Source organism: Neophocaena asiaeorientalis, unplaced genomic scaffold (assembly GCF_003031525.2).
Source record: "Neophocaena asiaeorientalis asiaeorientalis breed wild unplaced genomic scaffold, Neophocaena_asiaeorientalis_V1.1 scaffold223, whole genome shotgun sequence".
NCBI classification, from domain to species: Eukaryota; Metazoa; Chordata; class Mammalia; order Artiodactyla; family Phocoenidae; genus Neophocaena; species Neophocaena asiaeorientalis.
The window spans coordinates 1,054,317-1,068,338 of NW_020175045.1; the positions used below are offsets into that span (position 1 = coordinate 1,054,317).

The window sequence follows — 14,022 nt, forward strand, 5'->3', positions numbered from 1 at the left end:
GGCACAGCTGCTGAGGAAAGGTCACCCCACCCGCCTAGCTTCAGTCTCCTCAGCTGTAAACAGTCGTAATCTCAGCAGTCGCCTCACCGAGTTGCCGTGAGAACTAAGGGAGAGAAAGGCCCACGAGAGGACGCACCAGAAACACGGATTCCTGCTGACCGGAGGCGCTAGAGGCTTGTTCAGATAAGGCGTGGAGGCCAATCTCCAAACTCTGAGGCTGCAGCCCAGGCGGGAAAGGGGCTCTCGGTGGCACCGCCTGGGGGATGGCGAGCGAGCCCTCTGCCCTCCGCCCTGCGGCTAGTCACCCTGCAGGGGCCGCAGGCACCCGTGCGCTGCCAGCCGCGGTGCTTGGGGCTGGGTCCATCACTCTGTGTTGGGGCAAACGTGTTCCTCCTCTACCTGAAGACTGAGACCCTTACCTGTAACGATGCCGTTTTTCTCCAGGGGCTCCTGCCAGCTGACCTTCAGAGACGTGTCCAGGATCTCCGTGAAACTCAGGTGTCCCACAGCTCCGGGTTCTAGCAATTAAACACAAAGACGTCTGTTAGCAAGACAGCCCAATACTCTCTGGTCAGATTTGTGTGGAACGTTCTCACTGTGGAAGGGGGCAGGGAGCTGGGCCAGAGCCCGCAGGAAATGTCAGAGAAAACCCAGAAGGGACAGGGAGTCCGAGGTGTTGGAGGTGACCCGGCTACGGTCACATAAATTATTTCACCCGGCCTCATCCCGGCCTCGCCAAGAACTGCAGAGACTGGCAGCAGGAGAGGCAGACACAATCCCTTCTCTGTCTTTCTCCTGATCTGATCTAACTGGAACAACCAGGTGGCTGGATCCTGAAAGCAACCGCGTGCACCGCATCCCCAGAGGCCTTTGCCGCCGTACCCTGTGTCTGGCTTGTGTGGGGACAGAGCCAGGAGCCCTGGCCCGGAGGCAGTCCCGGCCACACCTGGCTGCAGGGCGATGCCTGCCGACCTGGTCCAGAATTCCAGGCCGCAACCCTTACTCACTCTCCCCAGGGGCCCCAGGGGCAGGGCGGGCGCGAGAAATTTCCAGCAAAACGGCATGTTTCCCTGGAGTTTCCCTGACCGTAGCCCCTCCCGTAGTGCAGGAGGGCAGAGTGGCGGAGCTGCGATTTAACGCTGGGCTCAGCGGGGTTCAAGCCTGGCCCCTCTGCTTGCTGGCTGTGCACTACTTAAGCTCTCTAAGCCTTAGTTTGCTCATCTGTGAAATGGGGAAAATAAAAATGACTCACTCTGCAAGGTAATCGTGAGAAGGAATGGAATAAAACACGGAAGCGCTTAGCGTGTCCTGACGCCACAGAAATGCGGATGGACGTTGGCTGCTATAGTTACTAGTTGTCAGTTATCGTACCATCAGAATATAAAGTTATTTCTAAGATGAACTTGCTGTCACTTTGAAGAACACTAGAGAGAAAAGGCCTGAGAGGCCACAACAGGAGTTCAACAGATCCAAGATCACGGATTCTCAGAGCCGGAGGGACATTACGAATCTGCTCGGATCCCTCCCCAGCTTTGCAGCCGTAAAATTCAACGCCAGGCCCAGGGCAGTGAAGCACCTGCCCGAGGATGCACAGCCACCAAGCCCGGAGCTGGGCCTGGCGCGGGGGCCTCCTGCTTGCCCTGGGGGGACCGCAGGGCCCTCCGGGGGCTCAGTAGTTGTGGCACACGGGCTTAGTTGCTCCGCGGCATGTGGGATCTTCCCGGGCCAGGGCTCGATCCCGTGTCCCCTGCATTGGCAGGCGGATTCCTGACCACCGCGCCACCGGGGAAGCCCGCATTTCACTCTCTGAGTGTGGAACGTGGTAAAGGAGAACGGCTGTCAAGACCATCTCATCCTCCCCCAACTGTGAGTTTCCAGAAAGACAGTCTTACGGATTTTTGAACTGACTTGTTCTTTTTTCAATCGATAGAGCAGCAAAGAAAGCTTTTGGTTCCTTTTCTATTCTCAGTGTCTCTGCTTCCTGGATTCCTGCCCAAATAGTCCTGTCCTCTAGCTCTGCTGGAACCAGCTGGCAATGTCCAGGCTTAAGTTTATATTCTGCTTCCTCTCTACTGAGCCTCCCACTCCCCACACCCTGGCCCCAAGTTCTTATTTCATCAGAGCTTTGGAGAAGGAGGCCAGCTGGACGTGGGGCTAACCGTGGCGCCGTCCGCCCCGTCACTACAGAGCGATTGGGGGCCATTTCTCCAGCACTCAGAGTCCCAAGTCCTCTTTTAAAGGCCGCACCCCCCCCCCAAAAGCTGACAGCAGCCCTACCTCCCCCGTTTCAGTGAGATCGTCCCTACTTACAAGGATGCTCTATCTTTCTAAGTAGGATGAACAGGCTCCCTGCCTATCAAAAAAATGGTGGTTAAGTTAGAAAATTCTAAAAAGATGACATCACTGCCATTTTTCTCAATTCCCAAGACATTCCTGATTTCTCTCTTCCTTACGAACGGCGGGCCTGGCTGCCCTTAAGGCTCTGTTTCCTGGCTGCACAGCACAGTGGGATGTTTCCCCATAGTCAGTGTCTGTTTAACTGGCAACAATAGGGCTTTTTTAGTAAAGAATTCAGCCAGGAGTCTTCTCTCATTTATCTGAAGAAGTTCTCTGCTTTTTGCCACTTTTTATTTTTAACAAATGTCCTCTGGAAAGTAAAACCTGATATCCAGTTGGACCTGGCTGTGGTTGTTGCTGAGATGCGGCCCTGGCCTCTTCTTTCAATAATGAAATAGAGGAAAACGTCCAAATGATGAAGGGCCGTGAGGGGTGCTTGACAGCCGCTCCTAGAGTTCACCACCACCTTCCTTAGTTATGGGGACTCTCCCCTCCCACCCTGCTTGCAAACGTAAAGCTGTTAGGCTGTGTTTTCCCACAGAGGAGTGGAGCACGGAGCCTCCGAGCAAGCAGAACTTCCCTCCTTCTTCCAGAGGTCCCTCTGCTCGCCACCCCCTGCACTGTCCCCAGACCAGCCTCCCCTCACATGACGGCGCCAGCGCCCAGGGAGCCTCCCGTTTCTCTTACGCCCACCTGATTCCCAAAGCGACTCCATCCACTTAGGTGGATGGCACTGATCTCAGATATTTCCATCTGTGGTTAGACCACGGGCTCAGTTATATTCCCTCAATTATTTTCCTCGGAAAATAAGGTCACGATCGCTAATTGCTACGACTCCCAACCCTACGGCTTCAGACTCGCTGCTGCCCATAGGCCACACCTGCCTCCATGTGAGCGTGATCCGACTAAACCCAGCGTCCTAACCCTGGACCTATTTCCCTCCTTTCAGTCACGGGCATCACCATCTGCCCCGTCACCTATGCTGAAGTATGTGGAGTGATCTGCAGAGCCCCTTCTTCCCACCCCCTAAGTCTAACCAGCCCCCAGTTCTCTGTGACATGCCTCTAGCGTCTCCCCTACTGCTGGCTCCACCGCTGGTGTAGAGGTGCACATAATTACTTGCCTTCTTCCCAGACTGCATCACCTTTATCTCTAGCCCATCATCACAAAACCTCCAGACAGAGCTGTTGAAACACTCAAGTCACAGCCCTAAGGGAAATCCCTCTGTGGTTCCCCGATGCCTAGACTATCTCTGTCCAAGCATCTTAACTTAGCAGTTGAGACTCTCCTGGGTCGGCTCCCAACTTGTTCTCTAGGGTCACCCCCACCCCACAGACGACACTGAAGCTGAGCTAAATACCTCATACCCTCTCACACTCTCTTTGCCTTTACGGGTTCTATTTCTTCTCAACCATTCTCGGCATCAAAAGCTCACCCATCAGGGCTGACCTCAGTTCCCAGCTCCTCCACAGGACTGACCTGACTCCCCCAGGTCTTTTCTGTCACTCCTCACTGGGCTGCCACAGCCACTGCTAACGACCTCCTTCCTCAGTGGCACTGACCTCAGTCCTGTCCACCTCAGATCTGATTAGGCTGGGAGCTCTAAAGGCAGAGGCTGTGCTTACTTATCTCTGCTCCCCCTTCAACACGTAGCTGGCTACCTCTCACATAATAGGTATTCTACAAACCTCGGAATGGAAGTACATATACATGTTTGTATGTTGGATAGACGGATGAATGAATCCCCTGTAATTATGACAGGCCCAGTACACACAGAACTTGATGAGGGAGCCTTAATATTTTTTTGAAAAAAGAGAAGGCTACATCTGACCAACTGTCTCTTTTAATCCTAAAATCTGATGAGGGCTATAGAAAGTTTATAATTATAAGGCAGATTCCAAAGCAGAATACACATTCTATTTTCAAGAACTCATGAAAACTTAACTGAGACTGATCATGTTCTGGGCCATAAAACAAACCTCAATAAATTTAAAAGAAGTGAAATGATGCAAAGTGTGTTCTTTGACTGTAATGGAGCCAAGCTAGAAGTCAATGGCAGAAAGACAACAGGAAAATCTCCAACACATGGAAATTAAATGGCACACTTCTAAATAATCCATGGGTCAAAGAGGAAGTCTCAAACGAAATAAAAATGTATAGAGCTCAGTGAAGATGAAACAGAACGTATCAAAATATGTGGGATGCAACTAGAGCAGTGTGAAGAGGAAAATTTATAACACAAAATGCTTACATCAGAAATGAGGACAGACCTCAAATCAATCACCTAAGTGCTTACCCCAAGAAATTAAAAACAGCAAAGCAAAATAAACCCAAATCAAGCAGAAGGAAATATAAGAGCAGAAATCCATGAAATTGAAAATAAGAAAACAATAGAGAAAAATTAATGAAACAAGATAGCGGTTCTTCAAAAAAATCAATAAAATTGATAAATTTCTAGGAAGAATGACCAAAAACCTCCACAAAAAACAGAAGAAAGAATGAAATAGGGAATATGACTACATATTTTGCAGCCACTAGAAAAACAATAAGGAAGTACTACCAACAACTTTACACTCAGAAATTCAACAACTTTGTGGATTGATTCCCTGAAAATCACACACTACCAAAATGAAACAGACGACTGAACAGTACTATAACCATTAAAGAAACTGAATTTATAACTTAAAAACTCCCAGAAAAGAACTCTCCAGGAACAGAGGATTTCACTGAAAAGTTCTACCAAACATTTAAAGAAGAATTAATACCAATTTTACACAATCTCTTCCAGAAAACAGAAGAGTACGAACTTATTTTATGAGGCCAGTATTATGCTGATACCAAAACCAGACAAAGACAATAAATACAGTAAAGTAAAATTTCAGACCAATATCTCTCATGAACTTAGATGTAAAACATCTTCCATAAGGTATTAGCAAACTGAATCCCACAACATGAACAATAATTATACACCACGACCAAGTGGGATTTATTCCAAGCATGCAAGTTTGGTTCAACATTTGAAAATCAATCCACCTTATCAATTAACAAACTAAAAGGAAAAATCATATGGGCATATCAATTGATGCTGTAAAAGCAGTTGAAAAAAATTCAACATTTATTCATGACAAAAACTCTCAGCAAGTTAATATCAGAGGGAAATTACCTCAACTCGATAAAGAACAGCTATGAGAAATATCATACTTAACAGTGGAAGACCAAATGTTTTCTCTCTAAGATCAAGAACAAGGCAAGAATGTCTGCTCTCACCACTCTCATTCAACACAGTACTAGAAATTCTAGTCATTGCAATATGGCAAGAAAAAGAAATAAAGGACATATAGATTAGGAAGGAAGAAAGGGAAGGACATGGATATGTCTATAAAAGAAGAATCTTTGTGGTATTGGAACCATGCAGTATCTTGATTGTGATGGTAGATACACAAATCTACACGTGTGATAAGTTGCATAGAACTAAACACACACGTGCGCGTGCGCAAGCGCACACACACACGAGAACGAGTAAAACTGCAGAGATCTAAATTGGATCGATGGGTTGCATCAATGTAGATATCCTGGTTGTGATGTACTATACTTTTGCAAGTGTTACCATTGATGGAAACTGGGCAAAGTGTACATGGGATCTTAGTATTATTTCTTACAAGTTCATGTGAATCTATAACTATCTCAATAAAATTTCAGTTAAACAAAAAGCAGATAGCAGATCAAAGTCAGAGTATGAAAAGAACATCAGGGATCAGTTAATAGTGGCAGAGTTACTTTTTATCTTTTTAATGGGAGGAATATCAGTGGTCTCAGAGCATCAAGAAATCCATTTCTATTCTTCCTGTGTCACTAATTTGACACAGACCTTGAGTCAATTCAAGGCGGTTACAGCAGAGTAGTGGAGTGAAAGCCAGGTGGCTATGGGTTATGGGAAGCAGGAGAGGTTAGGAGTCACAGTAATCGTTTATACTGAGAGCTGGGTGACTCAGTGGGCAGCATGGTCAGGGAGCTGGCACTTCTGGGTGAGGGAGACCTGAGCATATTTGTGGGCTGAGGAAAGGTCAGACTCTTCACCCTCTGAGAGAGGAGGGAAAAGGACCAAGAGTGAGAACATAGGGAAACTCAGGTGGAAGGGGAGGAAGCGAGGAAGCTCAACTTGCACGGCCTTGACCTCTGTAAGTGTCATTGCTGGGAGGACAGTGAAGCTGGGTCTCAGGGGGCAGGACAGAGCGGAGCAGTGGATGACAGCACCGAGCAGAGATAAGTACAGAAGGTCAGACCACACCCAGAGCCCAGCTGAGATGGGAGAGGAGGAAGCTGGAGGAGAGACAAGTGGCAGCCTTTTTAAACTTATTTAAGTTTTAATTCTCCTTATAAAAGAGTACATACTCACTGTAGCAAAGAGAATATGCAGAGAAATAAGAAGAAAATAGTAAAAGATACCCATAATCATGTCACATGGAGATAACAACTGTCGGAAATGTGATATATTTCCTTCAAGGTCTTTTCTCAGCTAATATGGTCTTATACAAGTGTATTTGTATAAAATTTGGAACTCATATAGTTTTGTATACTGTTTTTTTTTTACCATGTAACATGAGATCAAGGCCGTTTCCTCGCAAAACTTCTTTTTAATAACTACAAAATATTTAGTATATTGTCATTCCATAGGTTTTCAATTATCCCCCTTTGGAACATTTGAATGTTTTTCATTTTTTTTTCAATTACTAATAATTGTAATTAACCTCATTGTATATAAATCTTTATGCACATCTGTGATCATTTTCTCAGAAAGTGTTTTCCAGAAGCATCAGTTGGCCTAGGAGCAGAGAAACAGCTGATCTGAATTGACCAGCTGGAGACAGTGGAAAGTCCAGGGTCTTAGAGAGGCGCAGGTGAGATCCTCCTGGGGAAGGTCGGGGAAGACATGGGCTGGGAGGCTTTAAGGGGAGATTCAAGAAGAAGGTAAGGGGATTGGAAGTTGAAATCTGAGTGAAGAGAAGTCTAGCAAGACAAGACCAAAGGCTGACTGTACAGCTGGGACTGGACTGTCCCTCTTGTCCTCACAGCTCCTTCCTCTAGCCAGGCTTCCTTCCATACTCCACAGACCATCTCTCCAAACATTATTACTACTTTCAATGACTTACCTCTCCAGGGTGAGCAGACTGTGAACACACTGAGAACACGGAGCTTCCTAGAGACCCACCCTTGCTCCTCCCCAGTGGAGCGACAGTGGCCCAAACCTCTTTGACAATTGGCTAAAGGCTATCGATAAGAACTTGGAAAGGAGTGCTCACTGTCTTCATGTGTCCGTACGAGCTGAGGCGCGCTTGGAGGCCCGTCCCCCGGAGTGGTGAAACACAGAACTGATGTGAAGTAAGCAGTAAACTTCTTCAAGTTCGTTATGTACCCATGGTGGACTCCATGGAAATCTGGAGCAATGGTGACGACAGTGACGGCCTCGGGGACATCGGCTGGCCACGCCAGAAGCTGGGATGGAACAGGGTGAAAAAGAGATCCTTTTCATTGCATGTCTTCACCCTCAAGTCTGCACCAGAATTTTATTTCACAATTAAAATGTCTTCGAAGAAAGCAAAGTTGTAGTTAAGGAACCCCATACATCCTACATTTTATAATCTCACTGAAAAATACTGAGTTTAAAAGATATCTCATAGATTATTGAGTACAAATATGTATACTTATATATATATTTTATACATGTGTACATAAATAAAATATCTATTCTAACTCATATCGGGAAAATGGACACTCCTCAAACCTTCACCTTCTGCTCACTTAAACACGTTACAGAACGTATTTACTTTTTAACATTTAGAAATAATGGTGACATTACCGTCACTCAGCTCCATCAGTGCAAATCAAACGTCAGTACAAACGCTTTTCTAGTTAGCCACCTGCTGATTCAAAAAGAAGCCCCTGGTTCAATGGGAGCAACGGTAATTATTTATAATTTATAGGACACCAGTTTTCTAAAAAGGATTTTAGGAGACTGCTAATAATTTTAAAGAAATATAGTACATATACACGTTCCAAGGGAAGTTGTTTTAATGTTCTGGCAACATTACGTATGAGTGTGACTTTTAATTCCTCTGACACCAAACGCTTCTAGGGTTAATTAGGTCTGAGAATTGACACTGTACAGAACAAGGAGCATATTCATATACATTTTAGGCTGACAACCAAGTCATCGAACGAACACCCCAGTCTTGCCAATAAGACCTGACGGGAGAGTCAAGAAGGGAGAATCCACTTCGTTGATCAATATGATTTCCTTTCTAAGGAGCTTCTGACTGTAGATACCTCTGGGGGGAAAAAAAAGGCAGGACAAATTTCTAGCTACGTCTGCCTTTCTAGTGAAAACCAAGTGTTTTAGTAAGTTGAATCCAAATGGAAAAAAAATTGGAAAAAAAATTAACTGTGTGTCTGAGGCCATAACACTCTCTGAATCTGAGATGACCAAGTTTTCAAGCAAACTCTCTATACAGATACGCCCTGAGTTCACCTGCTGTCACAGAAGATTTGCGGACATGCTGCAGGTAACATTCAGATGGTCTCCCAGGCCAGCCAGGAGATGCTGATCTAAAAGGAAACGTAACCTGTACTTTTGGAAACTGCATCCAGGTACATCTCTGAAGGTAACATATTCTGGTACTCAGACAGAGGGCAGATAGGAGTCTGTCCTTGTCTCTAATTCAGTCCGGATGGGTGCCCCGAGTCAGCTGGTCCCAGTTCTACAAACAGAGCCTTCCCTAAGTAGCGAGAGGGGGACCTACTTATCCTTACTTGGTAGAAACATCACTCAGTTACACCCAGTGCGCTTTGAGAGGACGCCCTTCCAGGAAGAAGTGGTTTGTACACGTGCCGATTCCAATCAACGGGGATAAGTCTCCCACTGGGCGTTCTAAAATGGACGGCCCTTCTCATAACATTGCTCAGTTCTATATGAACCGTCCTCTTTTTTTCTTTCTTTTTGTTTTTTGGCCATGCTGCGCGGCTTGCGGGATCTTAGTTCCCCCACCAGGGACTGAACCTGCGCCCTCGGCAGTGAAAGCACCGAGTCCTAACCACTGGACCGCCAGGGAATTCCCGTGTGCCATCCTCTTGATAACCAGTAATTTGAGTTTCTGAACCAGTATAACTGATGAAAAGACCCTGGGTAAAAGGTGACCCCAGAAGGTCAACACACTCTGTAACCGGATGCCGTGGGTTCCTGATGAAATGAGGGGCGGGCAGCCCCCTCACTCATCACAAGACCGTGACACACCACGGCAGCCGCCCAGAGGCTGTGGTCCAAGGCGCCTACCTTGTAGCCCTGGTTGATGCCGTTGATGAACTGCTGGGGTGGAGGGTTCCACAGGAACTGGATGGTCGTGGAGTTCACGGCTTCCACCTGCACGTTCTGCGGGGGCGAGGTCGGCACTGCTCCAGGGCAGCGGAGGGAGACAGCAGGACACGCGGCAGGAGGCGCGGGGCGGGGGGTGGGGTGGGGAGAAGAGACGCTTAGCTGCTGCTCAGGACTCCCCGGCGATCGCAGCGCTGAGAACGGGGAGGGTGATGGGCGTTTTGGGAAGCTAATCGTGACGTTACAAAGAAGAACTGGGCGACTTCTCATTTTCTGCTGGGGAATTTTTTAAGGCACACGCAGAAAAGTGAACCGGATCACCTTAGCCCCATGGGCGAGCCTTTCCTAGGGATCCCAGGATGGATAGCAAACAAAAGCTTTCTCTGATTTTTTTTTTCAGTTACCCAATATTTGAGATCAAGGCAAGCTTTCATCCAGAAATCTGCCTTCCCTGTTATATGTCACAGTGTTTCAAGCCCAATTATCCTTCACATGAAAAAAAAAATCCTTTTTCATAGGTATTGTTATTTATTCATTTGTAGGCTAAATTTCTCTCTGTCTGCCATAGAAATTACCATTTAAAAATTTTCCACTTTCCACTTCTTTTATTGAACAGCTACTGAACCCAATTATATACCTGCCCAGTGGCCTGTCTTCAAGGAAGTCATATTCTAGGGGAGGCACTCATAGAACTGAAATAGGCAAGCTACTCTAGAAAACACACAGGGCAGAGCCTCTGCCCTAGGGAAGCATGGAAGGCCTCACATCAGAAGACACCTGCACGAGGTCTGGGACAGAACTCTGAGGAGGGAGAGGCCTTGAGAGAGGCATTCGCACCTGGGAAAATGGAGTGAGCAAAGGCGTGGTATTATGAAAAACCTGGTGAATGGTGAGAAAACAGTGAGCATGGCTGGACATGGGGCCCAGCGGGTAAGAGGGGCGGAGGAAGTAGACAGGTCACTGTGGGGATTGCCTCACATGCCAAACACAGTGGACAACAGTGTATACGGTAGGCAATGGGGAATCAAAAGCCTTGGAAAACAGCAGTGACGTGACATGGCCAGCTTTTTAAGGACGATAACTTCAGTGGCCCCTGGAGAGGGTACTAGTCCACTGGCTGTGCCACAGCAACTTTTTGCAGGATGCAAACGAAGGTCCTGGTTCTTCAGGAGCTTGTTTCAAAAGAAAGACACTGAATCCCAAAGGATCCTTTGGCTTAAGGTACAGAAACAAAGACGAGTCTCTTGGCACAAAACACGTGAGGACAGAGCATGGTCCTGTTAAAAATTACTATACACCTTTCATTACACCCTTCTTCAGAAGCTCATCTCATTAGGCAGAGGTGAAAAACATAGAATTCATCCAGGCCCCTCCAGTCACGCTCCAAGTCACCTGTCTTTTCCCATCTGCTCTGGCTGCGCTATCTCTGGGTCCCTCCCTCAGTAAGTCACCAAGAAGACTGTCCCACTTCTCACTCAGCACCCATCCAAAATTTGTGGACTAAAAATGGCCACGGGGATTGCTTTGCCTAGGCTGTAGAAAGTTGGAAAGAACATCGCAGCCATTAAGCATGAGAAAAAGCTGAACAAACGCTAGAGTCCGAACTTTTCTTGAGCCCGTAAGGAAGCTGAGGTCACAGGGCAACCAGTGTCTAAAATATAAGAAAAGACGGACCTCCCCAAGGAGTAGGAATGTGAATATGGGCTCGCCTGTGACAGAGCATGAGAGAAAGAGCAATGGACACCACACAATTGGGAAAATTCAGCGAAATTCTTAATGAATTGCTAAAGGCTGAATGTGGGCTAGCAAGGGAGTATATAGAAAGTCTGTGCTGCAGGTACACAAAAAGGTACAACGCATGTAAGACACAAAAACAAGAATAACAGCCCTTCTCAACAGAAACTATGTGAGCCAGAAGGTAATGGGGTGATATCTTTAAAATACTGATAGAAAAATCTATCACCCCGGAATTCTATATTCTGTGAAAATACCTTCTAAATATGAAAGCAAAATAAAGACATTTTCAGAAAGACAAAAACTGAGAGAATTCATTACTGGCAGACCTGCATGCACTATGACAAATGTTAAAGGCATATGATATCAGACACCAAAACTTTAGATCTATGCAAAGAATTGATGACTTCTGGAAACAGTTAAAATGAAGTAAATATAATGTACTTTTTTCTTATTTTGGCTCTCAAAAAATAGTAGCAATTTATTGTGGGCTTATAACATAGGTAAGAATAAAATGACTGACCACAATCCACAAAAGGTGGGAAGAAGGGATTGAAGGTTTACTGTTACAAGGGCTCTACATTATTCACACAATGGATTTCAAGATACATTGTAGTTAATGAATGATATATATATTTAAACTCCAGAGTAATCACTAAACAGATTTGAAAAAGAGATATAAATAAGGCAAGAGTAGAAAAAATAATGTAATTGTAAAAATATCTAATGAATCAGAAAGCAGGCAGGCAAAAGGAAGAGAAAAGGAAAAAGATAAGAGAGAACAAATAGAAAACAATTAGCGAGACGGCAGGTTTTAATCCCATCATATCGACAGTTACATTAAATATATAATGTAATATATTGTCAATATATTTTATTGTATAAGCCAATAAAAGAGAGATTATCAGTTGGATGAAGAGTGAGACCCAACTACACGGTGTTTAAAACAACCCCGCTTTGAATATGAGGACACAAATAGCTTAAAAGGAAGAGAATGGAAAAAAATACATGAAACGCTAATTAAGATGAACCTGGAGTGGTTATATTAATATCAGTCGAAGTAAATACCTTACCAAGGAATAAAACCAATGATAAAGAGGGATATTATATAATGACGACGTGATCTATTCACCAAGAAGACTCAGCAATCCTAAATGCAGACGGAACAGAGCTTCAAAGTACAAAAGGCAAAAGTGAAAAAACTGAAAGTAAAAACTAGACAAATCTATTAGTATAGCTGGCGACTTCAACACTCCTTTATTTAAAAAAAAAAGAGGTAGACAAAGAATATCAGTAAGGATCTACAAGAACCACATCATCAAGTAACTTGACCTACGTAATATTTCTTTTGAAATCTACCCAACAACAACATACTACACATTCTTTCCAAGCACCTATGGAACTTAACTGAGGTGGACATATTTGAAATATACATGTCATATAAAACAAACCTGAACAAGTTAAAAATAACTGAAATCACGAAAAGTATGTTTTATGACCCAACAGAATTAAACTTGAAATTAACGACAGAAAGACATGTGGAAAATCCCTAAAAACTTCAAGATTAAGGAGCACATTTCAAAATAACCCATGAGTTCAAGAGGAAATCACATGGAAAGTTAGAAAGCATTTTTGGTTTAATGAAAGTGAAAAAAACGACATATCAATATTTGGGGATGCAGAAGTGTTAGAGGGCAATCTATAGCATCTAGATGTTTATATTAGAATCTAAACTTCTACCTTAAGAATCTGTGAGAGTAAATTAAACCTATGGAAAGAAACAGTAAAGAAAAAGAGCAGAAATCAATGAAATAAAAATAAACAATAATTGAGGAAATCAATGAATCCAAAAGCTGGTTCTTTTAAATGTCAATAAACTCCTAGCCAGACTGATCAAGAATAGACAGAAATCACAAATTACCAACATCACCAGTATCAGGAGATGCCTCTATAAACCCTACTGAGATGAAAAGAATAGAAGAGCATTTTGAGTATCTTTATGCTCATTAATTCAACAACTTAGATGAAATGAACAAATTCTTTAAAAGAAACACACTTCCAATCTACTCAAGAAGAAACAGATGACCTGAGTAGTCAAAGAGCTATCAAATATTTGAATACAAAATTAAACCCTTCCAACAAAAAAACCTCTAAGCATATAAGGTTCACTGGTTAATTCTACCAAGCATTTGAAGAATGAAATAAAAGACATTGTAAAGCATTACCCTAACACCAAAATAAGAAACAGATGTTGAAAAAAAAAAAAAAAGAAAACTACAGGCCAAATATCCCTGAGAACACAGGTGCAAAAACCCTTAATAAAATATTAGAAAGTCAAATTCAGCAATATGTCAAAATCACAATTTATCCTAATCAAGTGGGGTTTATCTTATAAACATAAGGCTGGCTCAGTAGTTGACTATCAATCAGGGTAATTCAACATTATCAATAGAATTTTAAAAATATAATCATCTTAATAGATTTAGAAAAAGAATTTGACAAAATTCAACCTCCAATAGTGGTTAAAAAAACCCCTCAAACTAGGAATTAGAAGGAACGTACTAAACTTGCTAAGGAGCATCTGT

At 44.2% G+C, this 14,022-nt stretch overlaps 1 protein-coding gene across 1 annotated transcript in view; it reads right to left on the bottom strand.

Annotated features, from left to right (window-relative positions):
- Positions 1 to 14,022, bottom strand: part of SDK1 (sidekick cell adhesion molecule 1) — a 536,415-nt gene that overhangs the window by 155,309 nt on the left and 367,084 nt on the right. The window contains exons 18-20 of the mRNA XM_024763505.1: positions 9,665 to 9,780; positions 7,638 to 7,830; positions 420 to 518 (exon numbers count right to left, since the gene is read on the bottom strand). Coding sequence (XP_024619273.1) covers positions 420 to 518; positions 7,638 to 7,830; positions 9,665 to 9,780 — 408 coding nt within the window. The remainder of the gene's footprint in view (positions 1 to 419; positions 519 to 7,637; positions 7,831 to 9,664; positions 9,781 to 14,022) is intronic.